We start from the raw sequence: 22,046 nt of genomic DNA, 5'->3' as shown, positions 1-22,046 counted from the left end.
TACTGCCCAATTTTCTATTCTTGTTGGCAATTGACAACAATCAAAGACATTTACAGAGCACAAGAATTTGGACATGAACTGAACGTAACTCATCTACATGCATGGCTGAGTGCTCCAGAGAAACACGTCTTAGTTACAGGATGATATGAAAAAAGCACAGTGATCACTATTAGCTGAAGAGCTTCCTCCCACATGCTCAAATAGGCTGCAAATACATTCTCTCAAATACATGCACCTGTCATCAAGCTTCCAAACATCATGTCTAACCATTGCATGACTTAATTTGGCCCACCTGTCATGTCTCAGCGTAGATAATAATTTATGTATTTGCTGGGTGTATTTAAACATGAAAAGGGAATTTATTATGTCCGCTTACATAACATGGTCAGAGCTGGAATAATTACTGCACTGATAGCAGCCTTTAGCAAGCCAGCAAGATATGTTGATGTAGGACAATTTAATTATAATGTTGTTGTGGCGTATTTGCCAACAGCTGGGGGACAGGAAGGAGGCTCCAGGAAGCTGTCACAATGAGCATCGTTTAATGAAGCTTCTGTGATTGGATGTGCCTCGATATAAATGGTGTCAAACTGTTTTTGTTTTTTCTGGGTTTGGTGAAGTATTCATGAAACAAGGGATAGTAGAGTGAGTTTCTGTGCATTTGGCACTGTGTTTGGTGCATTAGCTAGTCAGATACAACAACCACTACTGCTATAATCTCTTCACTCACTCTTTCTCTAATTCTCGTTCCTCTCTCTCTCTCTCTCTCTCTCTGTCTGTCTGTGTGTGTGTGTGTGTGTGTGTGTGTGTGTGTGTGTGTGTATGGTTGGTAATCAGTCAGTTTAGCTTTTCATCTCAGTAAACACCATTAGCCCAGAAGGCCAAGCCAGCCAATCAAAGCCTAGTAGAGCCGGCTGGTCGGCCAATAGCAGTGAGGAACACTCAGTCCCTCGTGACATGCTGACCTGCTGCATGTCGGTGAGCGTTGCTATGGAAACCCTACTGTATAGAGCAGCTCCGTGCAAATGCAGTTGAGCGAGGGAGGAAAGAGAGAGGTGGGAGGAGAGGAGAGAGGAATGTTGGCAAATGTAGGAGAGGAACGGAAAGCCAAACAGCAGAGATGAAAAGAGTGTTTTTTAGAAATGTGGCATCAGGTGTAGTTGGAGGGGAGAGCGGGACCGGCAGTGAGCCTAGCGCACAGCGTGTTCCATTAAATCACAAAAGACTGACAAGTGAGTTTCATTACAATTCTAGGTGGCAATCATTTTGTTCATTAAGGACAAATTAAGCTGATAGTTTCTCGGGCATTACTGTAATTCAAAGCAAAGGCAATATATTCCCGTTAAATTATGTCAGAGCTCAGTTTAACTATAAAACTGTATTAATAACTTGGCTAATTATATTGCCAAATCCAATGTTACTATACAATACTTAAACAAACAACACCATTAATCAATTTCTTTTAATTGACACTAAATGATATATAAATTGAGCGTATTACTCTGTTTTAGCTATTTGTTTTAGTTTAATAGTACTTTTATTATGTCTTCTTTTTATGTCAATAATTGTTTTGTTAATCACTATAGACCCAATGACAATGTTTGTTTGCAGTAACTTCTGGGTGGAAAACCCCTGCTTACATTCGAGGAACTACTGCATATGCTCTATTCTCATTCATCTACAATGCATGTTTGATGCTATCATATGTCAATACTTTCACTAACATTAGGTCGGAGAGCTAATTTACACCACCCTAAGTAGCAGTCAGTCCGACCGGTGGCTAGCTGTTGCTGACCGTAACACTAGATTTGGTTTATCAAAGATGCTAGCAAAGCAACATAGTACAGAAAATAAGCACAGCAAAAACATCAGCTAGGTCGGACCACCTTCTTTAACTATACCTTGAAACAGAAGGAAATGACAACAGATATAAATACTGCCCTACAAAGTAAAAAGGCAGTAACTACACAGAGTGCAGAACTGAGAAAAATGACTTTAAAGTTATCCTGTCATCCAGCTAAGTAGTTGTAGGTAGATTATTGGACATGTGGCTGTTTTTGTTACTTTATATTAGCTTATTATTTGTACATATCAATCCTCATATTTAATTTGATATTTTACACCTATTTTGCAGTTACTGTATTCTTGCTTTGTATTACTTACCAAAAACGTGGCACCATACCAAGGAAAAAGGCAGTAACTACAGATTCTCCAAAAACTATTTTGCCACAACTTGGGCTCTGGGTGTGTTATATACACTGTATTTGAAATAATTGGAACCATTTGTTTTCCTGAACATGGATATACCAAAACCAAACCTAATTTGACCATTTTAGGTCAATATTTTCATAATGTTGCTCCGTGTTTGCTGAATGTGTAAAAGTTAGGCTGGGCAGTGTGTCTGTCAGATTGCTTTGGGGTTACTCTGCCTCCTATTGGTAATCAGAAATCAATTACTAAAGCTTTAAATGCACAAATTACTCTTTCAAATGAAGCTTGCACCAACAGGATCTGTTAAATCTGAAACGTATTCTTCCCAATGAATGTAGCAATTTAACAGATCTCTTTCCAGACGATAGCCCTATTTGCACGGGACTAGTATTACCATGGGACCTCATATGAGTTAGAAATTACTCCACCCCTACGTCTTTTTTGCCCATAACAGTCTATGGTTTCGTGTGGCACATTCACACAGGATAAGTGAAGTCTGTATTTTACTCAAATTTACTAACATTATCCCATGAATATGATGTCAAGGCTCTGTTAAAACTTTCATTTATAACGCAGCCAATACAATCACAGAGAAGCCGATTCGCATTAGTTGTAGAGGTTTCTGCCTGTAAAAAGGAAGTTTTTCCTCGCCACTGTCACACTAAATGCTTGCTCGTGAAAAATTGTTGGGTCTTTGTAAATTATAGAGTGTAGTCTAGACCTACTCTATCTGTAAATTGTCCTGAGATAACTGAATTTATTTGACTATCACACAACCTATGTGTTTGGATGATTATTATAGGTAATTTGCAGTTGAATTTTACTTGACAAATTACAGACATGGCAGGTTCCACAGGATTAATATCACAGGTAATACTAGTCCTGTGCGAATAGGGCTAATGTTTCACCTTAGTGGGTTTTTAAAATGTAATACAGCATAAGAGTTTCTGTACCATTAGCCTCTGACATATAGAATCTTTGTCTTTACGTCATCTGACAGTCAACTCTTGTTGTGGAGTTTCCCCTGCCATACCAAGACCAGAAATTGGTTTCTCACAAGCCTTACTCTGCAGACCTGGAGCAGGAAGCCATGATTTTGGCAGAACACAGAATCAAGCTAAATAACACAATGTAGAGATTACCCAGCGAGGCATATATGTGCCATGTAAAAATCATGTTAGCTGAGTAAGTCAGCTATAGCAAGGTAACGTTTATCCTAGTAAACATGAAATGGATTATCACTGCACAAAATACATTTCCTCTTTGGTCTTGTGTATTAATCCTTCATAGTTATTTCTTATTATCTTTCTCTTATGTGGTTTTGTGCACTGGCTTGAGCAAAAACATTTTATTCTACCTCATAGATTTATATAATGGAAAAATGCTTTTATAATAAGGACACTGTGTACTGTTGGGGCAAGATAAACACTCATAACTAGGCCAATCTCTGCTGCATTTACAGTATGTGGGTTCAAATACTTCACAGAGCTACAGCCTTGCAGACATGGTCCTCTCTGGGCGGTCTTCCTATCACTTTTTGTTTTTTGCTGTCCATTTTTGTCCATCCCTTTCTTTCTGCAGGAATCTCACTCTTCCCTTGATTAGTATCTCTCATAGTAAACATGATATCATCCATCCATCCATCTAACCAGCCATTTTTTCCAATTATCTATTCATCATTTAACTGATCCATTCATCCATCAATCTGCACATCTGTCGATCCATCTATCCCTTCCTCCGCCTGTCCGTCCATCCCATCTGTCTGGTTGTCTGTCAAGCTGCCTTCTTCTCCCTTGTCCTGATTCAACTCGTCAAACCAGTCTGGTCTGCGGATTTTATCAGGCTGCTCAGGATTGTGTGTGTGTGCGTGCGTGCGTGCGTGCGTGCGTGCGTGCGTGCGTGCGTGTGTGCGTGTGTAGTCCAGGCCGGCAGTGTAAAAGCTGGCCTGCTAGTTGTAGAGTTATGTAACAAAGCTTTAACTGCATGTATGCTACTGCCAGCTCTGTTGCTCAACTCACACAACAGATTTTGTGTGTGCATATTTGCATGCACAATGCATATGTATGTGTGTGTGTATCTATTTTTAAGCAGGAATCCATATGGTCATTAATAGTGACTGACCTGAGCCTCGGTCTAAGAGCCTCGGTCTAAGAGACTCAAAGTGCATTGATGGCATTGATTTTAATTCCAGGGTAAATCTGATGCTTCAATAGATTCTACAAATTAAAGGTCTTTTGAAATATGTTTACATATGAAAATTATGAATCATACATGAAAATAATACAGTACATTTTGTGGCCATCATTATTGTTTTCTATCATATTACTGCAGTCATATGAAGAACAGAGTCACAGATATATTACATGCATTAAAATGATACACCTAATTCGGCAAAACTGTCAGATTCTGTGTCTCAACAGTATTGCAATTCAACTTTTCTGGCCATGCCCACCAGAAGATTTTTGGCTGTATGTTTAGCATGGCTCTAGGGATGGCAATGCCGTTCAGTCGATTCACCACTTTGGCCCAGACTAAAATATTTCAACAGCCACTGGAATGTTTGGCACAAAACATATTCATGGTTCCCAGAGGACAAAGCCTAATGACTTTGGTGATCTCGTGACTTTTCCTCTAGCACCAACCCTGAGGTTCAAATATGTGTTTTTAAGTGAAATGACATGGCTGTTGGATAAATTGCTATAAACTTTAGAACAGACATTCACATTCCCCAAAAGATAAGTTGATCTTTTATCTAGCGCCATCATTTGGTCAACATTTTAATCCATACAATACTTTGGTTTATGACAAAATACCTGCTTCTATCCAATGAATACATGTACAGTGCCTTGCGAAAGTATTCGGCCCCCTTGAACGTTTCGACCTTTTGCCACATTTCAGGCCTCAAACATAAAGATATAAAACTGTAATTTTTTGTGAAGAATCAACAACAAGTGGGTCCCAATTATGAAGTGGAACGAAATTCATTGGCTATTTCAAACTTTTTTAACAAATAAAAAACTGAAAAAGTGGGCGTGCAAAATTATTCAGCCCCTTTACTTTCAGTGCAGCAAACTCTCTCCAGAAGTTCAGTGAGGATCTCTAAATGATCCAATGTTGACCTAAATGACTAATGATGATAAATAGAATCCAGCTGTGTGTAATCAAGTCTCCCGTATAAATGCACCTGCTCTGTGATAGTCTCAGAGGTCCGTGTAAAAAGCGCCAGAGAGCATAATGAAGAACAAGGAACACACCAGGCAGGTCCGAGATACTGTTGTGGAGAAGTTTAAAGCCGGATTTGGATACAAAAAGATTTCCCGCTTCAAGCTTTAAACATCCCAAGGAGCACTGTGCAAGCGATAATATTGAAATGGAAGGAGTATCAGACCACTACAAATCTACGACGACCCGGCCGTCCCTTTAAACTTTCAGCTCATACAATGAGAAGACTGATCAGAGATGCAGCCAAGAGGCCCATGATCACTCTGGATGAACTGCAGAGATCTACAGCTGAGGTGGGAGACTCTGTCCATAGGACAACAATCAGTCGATAATTGCACAAATCTGGCATTTATGGAAGAGTGGCAAGAAGAAAGCCATTTCTTAAAGATATCCATAAAAATGTTGTGTTTAAAGTTTGCCAAAAGCTACCTGGGAGACACACCAAACATGTGGAAGAAGGTGCTGTGGTCAGATGAAACCAAAATCGAACTTTTGGCAACAATGCAAAACGTTATGTTTGGCGTAATAAAAACACAGCTCATCACCCTGAACACACCATCCCCACTTGTCAAACATGGTGGTGGCAGCATCATGGTTTGGGCCTGCTTTTCTTCAGCAGGGACAGGGAAGATGGTTAAAATTGATGGGAAGATGGATGGAGCCAAATACAGGACCATTCTGGAAGAAAACCTGATGGAGTCTGCAAAAGACCTGAGACTGGGACGGAGATTTGTCTTCCAACAAGACAATGATCCAAAACATAAAGCAAAATCTACAATGGAATGGTTCACAAATAAACATATCCAGGTGTTAGAATGGCCAAGTTAAAGTCCAGACCTGAATCCAATCGAGAATCTGTGGAAAGAACTGAAAACTGCTGTTCACAAACGCTCTCCATCCAACCTCACTGAGCCGCGCTGTTTTGCGAAGGAGGAATGGGCAAAAATGTCAGTCTCTCGATGTGCAAAACTGATAGAGACCTACCCCAAGCGACTTACAGCTGTAATCGCAGCAAAAGTGTGGTAGCACAAAGTATTAACTTAAGGGGGCTGAATAATTTTGGCACCTTCACATTTCAGTTTTTTATTTGTTTAAAAAGTTTTGAAATATCCAATAAATTTCGTTCCACTTCATGATTGTGTCCCACTTGTTGTTGATTCTTCACAAAAAATTACAGTTTTATATCTTTATGTTTGAGGCCTGAAATGTGGCAAAAGGTCGAAAAGTTCAAGGGGGCCGAATACTTTCGCAAGGCACTGTAAATGGACTGTATTATATAGCGCTTTTCTAGTCTTAACGACCACTCAAAGCACTTTTACATAGTACAGGAACCATTCACACTAAGGCTGGGATACCCGACCCGAGCCTGATGGGTCCCAACGGTACCCGACGGGCCGGGCCGGGTTCGGACAGATATTTAGAAATGATGGACGGGTTCGGGCCGGGCTTGGTAGGTCACATCAGTGCTGTAGCGTAAGGCATTGGACATTTAAAATTTAAAACAGCTTATTATGTAATGGGCCTGTTTCACTTGATGCAAAGGTTCGTTTTTGTGATTAAAATAAATTTAAAATATTAACCTAACATCCGTCTTCCTGTGTGCAGAATTGCGGAAATGTGTTTATAGCTTTAATTGACAACGAAACACGTGCATATCAGGCAGAGTCTGTCGGGCTCGAGCCGGGTTCGGTCACGGTTCTGTCGGACGCGGGCCGGGCTCGGACAAAAAAATTCGGCCCTATCCCAACTCCTAATTCACACACATGATACACTGTGGCTGAGGCTGCTAACGTGCCACGTGCTCATCAGATAAACATTCACAAGCATTCACACACTGATGGCACAGCATCGGGAGCAACTCGGGGGTTCAGTGTCTTGCCCTTCCACATGGGACTGCAGGGCCAGGGATCAAACCACCAACCTTACCACTGGTTCCCATTGGACGACCGCTCTACCACCTTAGCCACAGCCACCCTAATAAGACCAGCAATCACGTTTATGGGGGGGTTGGTTGTCGGGTCCTCTGTCCCCCTGTGCGATTTGTAGGCAAATTGTAGAGGGTCGACTTGTAGAGGGTCGAGTTGATTCCCTACATGGGACAAGTCTCTCCATACACTACAGGGGAGTGGGTACAACTGGTTTAAAAAACGTTCAAATATGTTGCTCCAGAGACTTTAGGCACAGGTCTTGTCGTGGAGAGACACGTAGTTATTTCTCTCTCAGATAGCAGAATAGGTTCATATTGTAGCTCCCTAGCCTACTGCAGCCTATTCTTGGATCTCTCACATTATACCTTCCTTAGTAGATGTTTAGATCATTAACAAATTTACCACTCTGCAGTTTTCATACTTTGCTTTTTCCTTTCCCTGCCCATTGTCTTACAGTATGGAGCCCCTCCCATACTGGCTTTGCATTGCCTGTACAGAATTTTTGCTCAACCTTATTCTTAAAATCTGTTTTCGCTGTAAAAACTTTACCAAATCCATTTCACCTTTCAAAAATGCAACCCTCCCATTCTCATTGGATCACACTTTAAGGTCTTTTTTACTACTGCTATTACTGCTGAGCACCTTAACTGTCCTAGTTGTGGTAACAGTGTCCTCACAGAACTTACTGTAATATAGCCTGTGATTGTATCTGTTTGTTCATGTGGATAAGAGCATTCGTCAAAAAACATCTGGTAATCCATGGTGTCAAAGCAGTCCTTAAGCTTCTCCTCTCCATCTTCAGACCATTGATCTACTGTTTTCAAGAGTGTTTTTTCACGCTTGACTTTCTGTCTCTATGTTGGGAGGAGATAGGTCTCGCATTGCCAGACCTTCCTCCACAGCGCTGCAAAGGAGGGTCTGAAATATGTGCTCTGGTTTACTGGCATTTCTTTAAACCAATCACAATTGGGCGGCTCTAAGCACCGGACAGAGCCATGGTGCCGCTGCAAAATAGCCTCAAGAAGGAACTTGTTTTGGTGGAACGTGTATGTTCAAAAGTTGTTTTAGTTGTTCAACAGAAAACTCAGATTGGACAGATAGTCTAGCTAGCTGTCTGGATTTACCCTGCAGAGATCTGAGGAGCAGTTAACTATAGTCCTCATAAATCGACCAGAGTTTACAATTCCAACACAATAAAAGGGTAAGGTAATGGGCATCTGGGCGAAAAGCGCGTGATCCAGGGGAATATCCGGCAGCACCGGAACAATCCCTGAAGTGGAACCTCGTGGATGAAGACTAGGAGGATGATATTACAGTATGTTCCGAGGGGAGGCTGGCTCACGGCCTTGTATGCGTCCGTTATGTTGCTGTAGCACTGGTCCAGATTGCGAGTGGAGCGAGCGAGCGTGTCTACTTAATGCTGCAAAGGTGGAAAGGTGAGGTGACAGGTCGCACGTGTTAAAATCCCCCAAAACAAACACCAGCTGATCTGCCAATCAGCAGCCCCGGAACATAGACAAGAATTACAGTCAATTAGGTAAAAAAAAAGGTAAAAAGGCTTGAGAGATACAGACCGTAGCTCATAGTCTCGGGTGCACACTTTTTCATGCACTTTAAATTGTGTAGTCCAAGTATTTTAAAGAAAAATACAATATGTGGGCTAATTAGCAAATATTAGCATGCTAACATACTAAACTAAAATTGTAAACATTATACCAGCTTCGCATCAGCATGTTACCATTGTCATAGTGAGTATGTCAGCATGCTGATTAAGCATTTAGCTTAATGGAACCACTAATGGGTGTATACTCTTAGTCTTGTTTTGTTTAGACAAAGAATAACTAAAACATCTCATTTGGAGTGAAAGAATATTTGAAAATGAGCCTCCTACTCTGCCGCTTAAGTGTGAACATTTTGTTTCTGTAGTGTATTTGATTTCACAGCATACAGGAGTAATTAAACTGGCATTGTACATGTAAATGGAGAAATCAAGGGGGCAGACATGGATTTTATGTCTCTGCCCCTCTGTTTGATTAATACAACATTGTAATCTGTTTTTATAGAAACACTTTGTTTTCTTGGGACTTGTTACTTTGGAACTGCTGTCCTCTTTTCCTACAACCTTTTATTCATCTCCTAAGACTGCATGGCCTGAATTGAAGGCCTTCAAATACACAGTGTGTCCTCATGCAGCTGACATGAGGGGTGAGGGTTGGGAGGAAATAAGATGAGGAGAAAAAAGACAGAGAAAGTAAGAGTTAGAGGGAGAAAATTAGAGTAGAGATTGAGAATCATTTTCATAGCCTGTCCTGATGCAACCCCTTTGCCTCTGTGTGTGTGTGTGTGTGTGTGTGTGTGTGTGTGTGTGTGTGTGTGTGTGTGTGTGTGTGTGTGTGTGTGTGTGTGTGTGTGTGTGTGTGTGTGTGTGTGTGTGACGACCACGGCAGAAGAAAGGATGACCCGAGAATACCTCTGGACTAACTACTCCTATTGTACATCTGTCACATCTGCAACTGTCATCGACCTGTCAATCATTCCCCACTAACAAGTCATTTTCACAGACAACAGTTGTCAGTCAATCTCAAATATCGCTCCTTGACAGGAACTGTTTGGTTCACACATCCTCATACACACACTCAAGCCCACCCACAAATCACCCACAATGCATCTGCCTGCCTGTGTGTTTCTCCTCCCCCTCTTACCTCCATCTGAATACGTCTCTGTTCCGTATCCGTCCTGCAGCCCATTGTTCCAAGTCCCCTCGTACTTTCCGCTGGTCCCCGTGCTCTCCCGCACGCCGTAGCGTCCCTTAAAGCCGTGCGTCCACTCGCCCTTGTACACCCAGCGGCCTTTATTCTCGACGCCCACACCGTGTCTCTTGCCCTGAGCCCAGGTGCCCTTGTAGGTGTTCCCACTAGGCCAAGTGTAGACGCCCAGCAGCTCGAAGCCATGGGCCCAGGAACCGCAGTACTCGCCCTGGCCCTTGGGTCCCGTGCAGATCCCGTGCCCGTGTGCCTTGCCCTCCTCCCACCCTCCGCAGTATGACCCCCCATCGTCAAAGTTGAACCTGCCGCCAGTGGACATGCATGAAACAGGTCTTGGCAATTCCCCTGAAGCCTCGACAAAAAGAAAAAGTAAAGAAAAAGAAAACGAAGGGAGAAAAAAGGACAGGTTGGTGCTAAAACCAGTCCATGGAGCTCAGTTTGGAGGTAGGTGAGGTCAGGGGTGAGGATGAGGAGAGTGAGAGAACTCCCACACAAATCAAGCAACGCCACCCCTTGTTTTCAGCTGGTTTGGAGAAGAGGAAGGAGAAACAAGGTGAACAACAAAACGTGGCCCCCTCACAGGGGTGTCAGGGTTTCCCGGCGTGGAGGGAAATGGTGAGACTGTTCACACCATCCTCTTAGTGGGCTCCTTGTAGCACTTTCCAGCTTTGCTGTGGAAGATGCAGGTGAGAGAGGACGAGAGTGGGCCCAGAACTGCCATTATCCTCTCTCAGCAGGAGTTTAAACCATCAGGCAGTTCCACCGGCCGGCCATCGGCCTGCCTACACAGTCCACGACACACGCGCACAACTCTTACTCCTACTCCTGTCCTGCTTTCCGCTCAGACCCCCGCGTTCAGCTGCCTCCTACCTGATGATGCCTACACCTCCCTGGGGTGTAGAGCCGAGAAGTGTCCCGGGTGGCAGCCCTTCAAACCTCCAAGCCTCCAGCATAGAAGCCACCCTTAGGCTCTCTGATCAGCACCGATGCTGTAACATGTTGTGTGATGAAGAAAGAAATAAAAAGAGAAATATTCTGTTTCTTAAGCTCGGTCCCGATGATCAGACCAAAAAAAAAAAAAAAGAAAGACAATTTAAAGACTATTTAAAGTCAGAATCTGCAGCTCACTTCACCATCCTCTTCTTATTCTCAGCCTTCACACACACAGACACACATACTGTGCCTGGTTGCACAGCGAAGGAACACACACATGCATAGAGACAGAAAAATGGGGAAAACACATAAGGTAATCTGCTCGGCTGCCTTCTTTTTTTGTCTATCCTGTGGTGCTGGGGAGCAGCAATGCAGTTTCCTGCCTTATGCACGCACACACCGTACACAGGCACACACACAGTCTTTCTGACAGCAAGTGCGCACACACAGACAATGAAAATAAACAAGTGAATTAATTAATTTCTCCTTCCCTATATTCCCTCTCCCTCTCTCAGTCTGTCTGTAGGTCTTTAATCCACTGCGTCCATAAGTGGTTTATCCTCTGTTGCCTTCAGGTTGCCTGCTTGATGAAATAACATCCATCTGTATGATCCTGTTATGGTGTGTTCTGTCCTCTTCAGCATCTCCTGCTTGTCTCCATGTTTCCCTATGGAGCGCCGGCTGACGCACAGCCTGCCTGCCTTCCTGCCTGCTGTCTTGGTCTTACAATCTCATCTCCTCCTATGGCTGTATCTCTCTCTCTCTCTCTCTCTCTCTCTCTCTCTCTCCTGATCTGTGTGTGTGTGTGTGTGTATGTCTCCCTCGCTCAGAAAATCTGCTCATTAAAGAGGACTGTTCCAATGCAGCCAACCAACCCTCCCCTGCTCCTGCTCAATAGTACACTCCAGCTCTTAAAGAGACACACACTCAGCACAGAGACTCCTCCCTCACCTGTAGCTTTTCATCATTTTCTCACCCTTTGTCTTTCTTTTTGCATCTTGTCTCATTTGGTTCTCGGATGTTTGGCTTGATCTGAGAGTCTAACGATGACTGCAAGTGGTAGTGATACATATTTTCAATCATCGTCAGGTGAATCTTAAAGGAATAGCTCGCCATTTTTTGCCAAATACTCCTATTTGCTTTCTTGCTGAGTTAGATTGATACCACTCGTACGTCTGTATGGTGAATATGAAGCTATAGCCAGCAGCTGGTTATCTTAGCTGGGCACAAAAGTGTCAACTAGTTAACTTTAGGAATAATGGTAGACACATTTTTCATAACCTTCTGACAGAGCCAGGGTGGCCCTTTCCCCCTTTTTTTAAGTCATTATGCTAAGCTAAGATGATCGACTCCTGGCTCTAGCTTCATACAGAATGTTGAACTATTACTTTAAAGAGTAACATAACATTAAATTGTTTTCGTTGTTGGTAAATTATATGTGGGTTATAGTCATGCTATCATACTCATTAATTTCTTTGGTGGCCATTGCAACAGTAGTAGTTCCTAGCTTTTTCCTGAGACAATCAAGTCATTTTCCCCTCAAGACCAGACAAATTCTGTGAAAAATCTGTGAAAATGGTAATGTGACATCACCCTGTACTCTGTACCCTCAAGTACAAGGCACCTTTTAACACATATAAGAACATATTTGTCCATTGACTTTATATGCAATTGCAGCACCTCTAATATTCAACTTGCATTCTGTCAGACATACCATAAAGATATAATATGTAACATTTCTGCATAAAATGTCTAAACCAGGGATCTTCAACAGGGGGTCTGCGGCCCCTAGGGGGTCCTCAGAGTCAATGCAGGGAGGCTTCCAAATTATGGTTACATTTGTTTACGTTTTTTTTCAAAAATTAGAAAAGTCCTTAAATTAATCCAACACGTTACTAGCAAATGTAAATGCCCACTGATGATAGGCTTGGCCTATAGGTAAAGGAGTCACTAAGGCCATCTACAGAAAGTTAATCCTAAGGATTCACAGTGCCACATGTATGTTTAACATTAAAACAAGATTTATAAAATCATTCCAACAACTATTTTAATAGCTTAGTATTCTATGCAAAAAAATTATGTATAAAGATTTTGGGCCGCCCTACATGTTATTGTAGGCCCAGTTTAATATGCAGCATTTTATACAATATATGTAGTAGAGGGTCCCTGCCCCGTCTCTCTTCCAGTTAAGGGGTCCTTGGCTTAAAAACGTTGAAGACCCCTGGACTAAACGACTATGATACGATATGTTATATATTTTGTTTAGTTGTGTACTTACATTATCCTAAATGTTTCCTTCAATGTTCAAACCCAGAGTCATTTTAATCAATGACACGGAGTGTGTCATTTGGCCTCCTGTTAATGGCGTCATATAATCCCGCTAGTTACTCTAACTTCTGGCAAATGTCCGGAAACGCCAGGGGCCTCATTTATAAAACTGTGTGTAGATTCTATTCTGAAAGATTTTGTGTGCCAAAAAGTCTGAATTTTGTCTGAACAACAAAATTCTGATTTATAACACCTTGCCATGCACACCGGTACGCACTCTTCTCGTTATAAATACGGACGTGCGTTACCTTATGCGGTCGTGCACAAGCCTCACACTCCTCCCAAGGTCATCCCATATTTGTCCTAATAAGGTCCATCTTAATCAATCAATGAATATTGCAGCCTTGTAAAGAAGCCCTTGATGACCAATCATGAAATGGAAAAATGGGGAAAAAACACGATTCAGTGATTGTGAGATCGAGATGCTCCTAACAGAGGTAGAACATTGAAACAAAATCCTGTTTGGAGGCCTTAACCCTTGTGTGGTGTTCATATTTTTGTTACACAGCCAATGTTCCCGGGTCTGGGGGATCCACCACATTATTAGGCTTTTAAATCAATACAGCCATAACAATTTATGTAAAAATACTTAACAGATTTAGCTCAATTACCAATGATATATATATCATTTATGGTTCATATTTGCTATTTACCCCTGTGAGATCACATTTATGATCAGGGGCGGTTCTACATTGAATTACACCCAGGGCGAGATCCCCTTCGAGCGCCCCCCAATTTTTTTTTATAATATTATAACAACATAAGTGAAAGAGAAAATTAGATTTCTCAATTGCACAAATCCTTCATTAGAACATTTGAAAAACATACTCAAGAGAATCCAGTTATTTAACTATTGCAATTACAACAGGAAACACTTTTTAAGTTGCACAATCTCCACCTCCAACATTTTCAAAAGACAATGGACACAATTCTTCACAAAATATGACAGTATAGGTTATCAGAACTTAAAATAAAAATGCACTATATACATAAATACTCCTTCAAACTACTAACGCCATGTAATGAGTAAGCAAGAATCAGTGAGAGTTGACACATTAAATACTTCAAAAGAGTGCCATTTACTAATACAATAAAACGGTATACTCCTCATGAATTCAAAAAAATGCTCTCTTTTTTTTTTTTTTATCTTTTTTTTTTATCTATATATATATATATATATATATACATATACATATACAGTGCCTTGCGAAAAGTATTCGCCCCCTTGAACTTTTCGACCTTTTGCCACATTTCAGGCCTCAAACATAAAGATATAAAACTGTAATTTTTTGTGAAGAATCAACAACAAGTGGGACACAATCATGAAGTGGAACGAAATTTATTGGATATTTCAAACCTTTTAAACAAATAAAAACTGAAATAGGTATGCAAAATTATTCAGCCCCCTTAAGTTAATACTTTGTAGCGCCACCTTATGCTGCGATTACAGCTGTAAGTCGCTTGGGGTATGTCTCTATCAGTTTTGCACATCGGAGACTGACATTTTTGCCCATTCCTCCTTGCAAAAACAGCTCGAGCTCAGTGAGGTTGGATGGAGAAGCGGCGTTTGTGAACAGCAGTTTTCAGTTCTTTCCACAGATTCTCGATTGGATTCAGGTCTGGACTTTGACTTGGCCATTCTAACACCTGGATATGTTTATTTGTGAACCATTCCATTGTAGATTTTGCTTTATGTTTTGGATCATTGTCTTGTTGGAAGACAAATCTCCGTCCCAGTCTCAGGTCTTTGGCAGACTCCATCAGGTTTTCTTCAGACAGAACGGTCCTGTATTTGGCTCCATCCATCTTCCCATCAATTTTAACCATCTTCCCTGTCCCTGCTGAAGAAAAGCAGGCCCAAACCATGATGCTGCCACCACCATGTTTGACAGTGGGGATGGTGTGTTCAGGGTGATGAGCTGTGTTGCTTTTACGCCAAACATAACGTTTTGCATTGTTGCCAAAAAGTTCAATTTTGGTTTCATCTGACCACAGCACCTTCTTCCACATGTTTGGTGTGTCTCCCAGGTGGCTTTTGGCAAACTTTAAACGACACTTTTTATGGATATCTTTAAGAAATGGCTTTCTTCTTGCCACTCTTCCATAAAGGCCAGATTTGTGCAGTATACGACTGATTGTTGTCCTATGGACAGAGTCTCCCACCTCAGCTGTAGATCTCTGCAGTTCATCCAGAGTGATCATGGGCCTCTTGGCTGCATCTCTGATCAGTCTTCTCATTGTATGAGCTGAAAGTTTAGAGGGACGGCCGGGTCTTCGTAGATTTGCAGTGGTCTGATACTCCTTCCATTTCAATATTATCGCTTGCACAGTGCTCCTTGGGATGTTTAAAGCTTGGGAAATCTTTTTGTATCCAAATCCGGCTTTAAACTTCTCCACAACAGTATCTCGGACCTGCCTGGTGTGTTCCTTGTTCTTCATGATGCTCTCTGCGCTTTACACGGACCTCTGAGACTATCACAGAGCAGGTGCATTAATACGGAGACTTGATTACACACAGCTGGATTCTATTTATCATCATTAGTCATTTAGGTCAACATTGGATCATTCAGAGATCCTCACTGAACTTCTGGAGAGAGTTTGCTGCACTGAAAGTAAAGGGGCTGAATAATTTTGCACGCCCACTTTTTCAGTTTTTTATTTGTTAAAAAAGTTTTAAATAGCCAATGAATTTCGTTCTACTTCATAATTGGGACCCACTTGTTGTTGATTCTTCACAAAAAATTACAGTTTTATATCTTTATGTTTGAGGCCTGAAATGTGGCAAAAGGTCGAAACGTTCAAGGGGGCCGAATACTTTCGCAAGGCACTGTATATACAGTACAGGCCAAAAGTTTGGACACACCTTCCGTTTCCTTTATTTTCATGACTATTTACATTGTAGATTCTCACTGAAGGCATCAAAACTATGAATGAACACATATGGAATTATGTACTTAACAAAAAAGTGTGAAATAACTGAAAACATGTATTATATTTTAGATTCCTCAAAGTAGCCACCCTTTGCTTTTTTGATAGCGCTGCAAACCCTTGGTGTTCTCTCAATTAGCTTCATGAGGTAGTCACCTGAAATGGTTTTCACTTCACAGGTGTGCCTTGTCAGGGTTAATTAGTGGAATTTTTCCCTTATTAATGGGGTTGGGACCATCAGTTGTGTTGTGCAGAAGTCAGGTTGATACACAGCTGACAGCCCTATTGGACAACTGTTAGAATTCATATTATGGCAAGAACCAATCAGCTAAGTAAAGAGAAACGAGTGGCCATCATTACTTTAACAAATGAAGGGGTCGTCAGTCCAGAAAATTGGCGAAAACTTTGAATGTGTCCCCAAGTGCAGTCGCAAAACCCGCCAGTAAAACTAAACTGGCTCACATGAGCACCGCCCCAGGAAAGGAAGACCAAGAGTCACCTCTGCTGCTGAGGATAAGTTCATCCGAGTCACCAGCCTCAGGAAATCGCAAGTTAACAGCAGCTCAGATTAGAGACCAGATGAATGCCACACAGAGTTCTAGCAGCAGACACATCTCTAGAACAACTGTTAAGAGGAGACTGCGCGAATCAGGCCTTCATGGTCAAGTAGCTGCTAGGAAACCACTGCTAAGGAGAGGCAACAAGCAGAAGAGATTTGTTTGGGCCAAGAAACACAAGGAATGGACATTAGACCAGTGGAAATCTGTGCTTTGGTCTGATGAGTCCAAATTTGAGTTCTTTGGTTCCAACTGCTGTGTCTTTGTGCGACGCAGGAAAGGTGAACGGATGGATGCTACATGCCTGGTTCCCTCCGTGAAGCATGGAGGAGTAGGTGTGATGGTGTGGGGGTGCTTTGCTGGTGACACTGTTGGGGATTTATTCAAAATTGAAGGCATACTGAACCAGCATGGCTACCACAGCATCCTGCAGCGACATGCCATCCCATCCGGTTTGCGTTTAGTTGGACCATCATTTATTTTTCAACAGGACAATGACCCCAAACACACCTCCAGGCTGTGTAAGGGCTATTTGACCAAGAAGGAGAGTGATGGAGTGCTGCGCCAGATGACCTGGCCTCCACAGTCACCGGACCTGAACCCAATCGATATGGTTTGGGGTGAGCTGGACCGCAAAGTGAAGGCAAAAGGGCCAACAAGTGCTAAACATCTCTGGAAACTCCTTCAAGACTGTTGGAAAACCATTTCAGGTGACTACCTCTTGAAGCTCAACAAGAGAATGCCAAGAGTGTGCAAAGCAGTAATCAGAGCAATGTATTGTAATTGTAACAATTACTTCCTAGGCATCGCACACTGAAATGACAGCTAATCTTTTTCACTTATGACTAAGACAAAAGAAAAACACCAGACACATTTTGTTCTAAGGCGACAGGTGGCTACTTTGAGGAATCTAAAATATAAGACATGTTTTCAGTTATTTCACACTTTTTTGTTAAGTACATAATTCCATATGTGTTCATTCATAGTTTTGATGCCTTCAGTGAGAATCTACAATGTAAATCAGGGGTCGGCAACCTTTTTGATATGAAGTGCCCTTTTCAAAATTTCTTGTTTATTAGTGTGCCATGTCAACATTAAGTTTAATTATGACATCACATCAAAAGTTTAATATCCAGGGAATCTGTAGTTTTATTCCATAGCAAAATTTGATAACATTTAGCCTAGTTCCCTTAATAAAACCATAACGTAATTATATCCGGAGTATGATACAAGGCTGTCAACCTTATGAAAACATCCACATCTGAGTTGAAATCATTAACCTTACCAACATTACACCAATGTTTTTTATCATCTTAAATTTCACTCTGTTATAATGGCAGTAAATGTCAAAACAGGAGAATTAAGAGTAACAGACATATGAGAACTATACAATAATGCTGCCATGCTTATGAAACATCCACATCTTAGTTGAAATCATTACTCTTGTCAGCAATACTCTTAATACTTGTATTTTTTTTTACAGATTTATATGCAGTTCCCATTTTGCATACTGCTTGCAATTATATTCCCTCATTTCAAAAAAGGTTGCATGGCAGCAAATGTCACAAACACTATACAAGGATGCTGCAATGAAAACATCCACATCTGACATGAAAAAAGAGACTGGGACAGAGCTCTTGTATGTAAAGTCATATGTGCTACATTAAACAGATGCCTACCAGTCAATGTGATCCCTGGACCTGCTTTTCTTTGCTGAGCTCCATTATCTGGGGTTCGTACTTAGTCACTTTAAGTTGCACACAAGCTTCGGAGTGGTCAGTTGTCAAACGTCTGCGGGAGGGGCTGAGCACGCTCTTCATATGTGAGAATATCTGCTCACAGAGATATGTTGATCCGAAGACTGTCAGCAAAGCCAATGCAATGTTCCTGAGACAGCAAAACTTATCTGGTACAGATATCCAGCAGGTGAAGATACAAGTCCCGTGATCATGCCTTGCGGTGGTTTCCAGCTGTTTCCGTAGCTCTGCAAACTTTGTTGCCCACAGTGTTGAAGTCTTCAGCTCAATCAGCTGCATTTCCACGTCCTGTATATCCAGCCAGTCCATCAGAGCTAAATCCAGTTCATGTCCATCAAAGCTATCGGGTTTAATCAAGAATGAGAACATGGGTCCATACTTCTGAAATTCCCGAAATCGTGTTGTAAACTCCGACTCAAGTCCGCTGATGTATTTGCATATTTCAGCGGTGCTGATGCTGTGCTCCGTGGACAGCTCCCTTAAGTGCCTGAAGTAGCGGAAAGTGGAGGTGTCACTTGAAAAAATGTTCAGCTTTCCAACAAAAGCAGCCCATGTGTCGTACATGTCCAAAACTGTTTGCCCTGCACCTTGCAGGTGTAGATTAAGCTCGTTGAGGTGTCCCGTAATGTCCGTGAGAAACATAAGTTTCACAACCCACTCCTCGTCCTGCAGTTCGGGATAGTCTTGGCCTTTTTCAGCCAGGAAGGCCTTTATAGCATCAAAACAGCTGACAAACCGCTCCAAAACTTTCCCACAGCTTAGCCACCTGACTGCTGTGTGGAGAGGGATATCTTTGTGTGCGCAGTTCATTTCCTCGAGCAGAGATGTGAACTGTCGGTGTGTTAGAGCAGATCGCTTAACTATGAAGTTAACAATTTTCACCACTGTAGCCATAACCTCATTAAGATCTGAATTTGATATTTTTGCACAAAGATTTTCTTGGTGTATTATGCAGTGAAGTTTCATGATGGGGTGACAAACTTGTTCCTCGATTAATGTGACTGCTCCCCGCTCTTTCCCGACCATGGCGGGGGCACCATCTGTTGTCACTGCAAAAATCTTGCTAATGTCAATCCCTCGCTCCTCTAAATGCTCCAGAAAAACTCTGCCTATGTCCTCACCTTTTGTTGTTTCAGGCATTGGCTTTAAGCAACAGAGTTCCTCTCTTACAGTCACATCGCCGTATCTTGCTATGACTGCCAAACATGGTATGTCATTTACATCCACACTCTCATCAAGTGCAACGCTAAATACCATAGCTTCTTTCAAACCACCTGTCTGCTGCGCTGTTACGTTTTCTGCCGTTTCTTCGATGCGTCGTTCAACACTTCTGGCAGATATGGGAATGTCTTTTATTCTTGATTTTATTGTCTCTTTGTTTGGTAAGCCATCAAACAAAACATCTGAGCTACAGATGAAAGCCTCCTTTATATATTCCCCATCAGTGAATGGCTTTCCCTGTTTTGCAATGCAATTAGCAATGTGATAGCTTGCTTTGGTAGCATGATCTTCGGCCGTGGCGAAGACTAAGGGTGTTAGCTTGCTTCCCATACCTGGACACGGCACGTTTGATAGATTCAGCCTTGTCTGCCACATCCTTGAAAGTTTTCTCATGTTTGGTCTCAAAATGGCGTTTAACACTCGATGTTCGGCAAACAACATTTTCAAGACATAATGTGCACACCGCACGGTCCTTCTGAAACACAAAACCCCACTGTTCTGTCCATGAGGGCTGAAATGCCCAAACATTAACTTTAGCTTTCTTAGCTAGCGGGCCTGCCATTGCCGACATACCGCTACCAAGCCCGCTCCGCCAGCACAGATTTGGCCAGCAGCATTACTAGTAGCTTACTAGCCAATCAGAGCAGAGGCAGAGTAGGTTGGGTCTTTGCTGCATGCGTATGGGGATAGTTTGTATACAGTCTGGTGGGGATACAAGTCAATCAAACTAGCCTACCGTAAATAACAGGTCGCGCAACTGTGAACGTTGTAATTTGGCATGCGGATGAGGGAGTGCTTCAGCATTTCAACCATGATTTCAACACATCAATAACTCTATTGAACACATATTACCAGTGTGCCATTGGTTAAGGTCCCGCGTGCCCATGGTGGCACGCGTGCCTAAGGTTGCCAACCCCTGATGTAAATAGTTATGAAAATAAAGGAAACGCATTGAATGAGAAGGTGTGTCCAAACTTTTGGCCTGTACTGTATATATATATATATATATATATATATATATATATATATATCATTTCAAGAGGCCCTGTGCTTTAATTTGAAGAGGTCTATCATGAGTTTTTGTCTGCCAATGCAGATAGAAAAGCTACAATTCTCGTTAAGAACGTTTGCATGATGTGCAACGTTTATATAGGCCACTAATGCAAGAATCATACAGTAAAGCATGCCTACGTCTTTTATTGTTGTAGTGTTATCATCAACAGTTTGTCCACCACTCAGTTTTTGGCTCAGTTTTATCAAGGGGCAAAGTGTTCATCTCTGTCCCTCTCCTCACTTTGCATGCCACTGCCACTGCCGCTGACACCACCACCACCACTATCATCAGCCACGGGAGCTGATGGAGGTCCTGCTACTGCCGAAAACATGTCTTTTCGCTTTTTTCTTTTATTTGAGCCGCTTGGGTAACTTTGTTTCATTTTCACGTTTAGACCATTGACATAAAAGAAAGGTTTAGACTCGTCTTTCTCCGTCTCTGTGTACTTTCCAGTTCTCCTGTCACCGTGTATTTATCTTTCGCGCCCGCACCATTACGGACTAGTCCATTTCATTTTGAAAGTAGGTGGTGCAAGCAGGGCGCCTCTGCAGGGGGCGCCGATTTGCCAATTCCCCACACAGTGAAATGGTAGATAGGCTAACAGAAAACCGCTTCGCGGCGCAGAGGATTTTATTTATTTTTTTAAGTTCTCGTGCCGCCCACCATGTGACATGAAAAAATCCCATTTCGCCCGTACCAAAAACCGCCACTGTTTATGATCATATGATCACTTTCGTTTTTTGTGAGAAAACAAGGAAATTTAATTATAAAAAAGGTAAAAAATAGAAACAAGATTTTTGATCATTATTGGTGCTTATTTCTTAGAACTTAATCAGAACAGGTGAAAGTGCTTGAAATGTAACAATTTTGTAACTTTATGTGGGAATAGCAGGTGCAGAAAGACAACATTTCCGCATACAGACACCTACACTCAGACACGCACACATACAGACTAGAGCTTGGATCGGGCCCAAAACAACAAGCCCGACCCTACCCGAGCCCGTGCACGTTGTGTCCGAGCCCGGCCCAGCCCGACACATTAACTGTAATTATGAGCCCAAGCCCGATTTAAACCCGATACTTTTTTAATACGTGGGCCGTTATAACTGATGTTGTCAACTACAATTCAGAGTTGTTTGAAC

General features: G+C 42.0%; 1 protein-coding gene across 1 annotated transcript in view; it reads right to left on the bottom strand.

The window, feature by feature from the left end:
- Positions 1 to 11,861, bottom strand: part of jph3b (junctophilin 3b) — a 75,451-nt gene extending 63,590 nt beyond the window's left edge. The window contains exon 1 of the mRNA XM_039808976.1: positions 10,064 to 11,861. Coding sequence (XP_039664910.1) covers positions 10,064 to 10,445 — 382 coding nt within the window. The 5' untranslated portion in view covers positions 10,446 to 11,861. The remainder of the gene's footprint in view (positions 1 to 10,063) is intronic.
- Positions 11,862 to 22,046: the final 10,185 nt, after the last annotated feature.

Source organism: Perca fluviatilis, chromosome 8 (genome assembly GCF_010015445.1).
Source record: "Perca fluviatilis chromosome 8, GENO_Pfluv_1.0, whole genome shotgun sequence".
NCBI classification, from domain to species: domain Eukaryota; kingdom Metazoa; phylum Chordata; class Actinopteri; order Perciformes; family Percidae; genus Perca; species Perca fluviatilis.
Note: the sequence above shows the minus strand (reverse complement) of the source record. Positions and strands in the feature narration are given on the sequence as shown.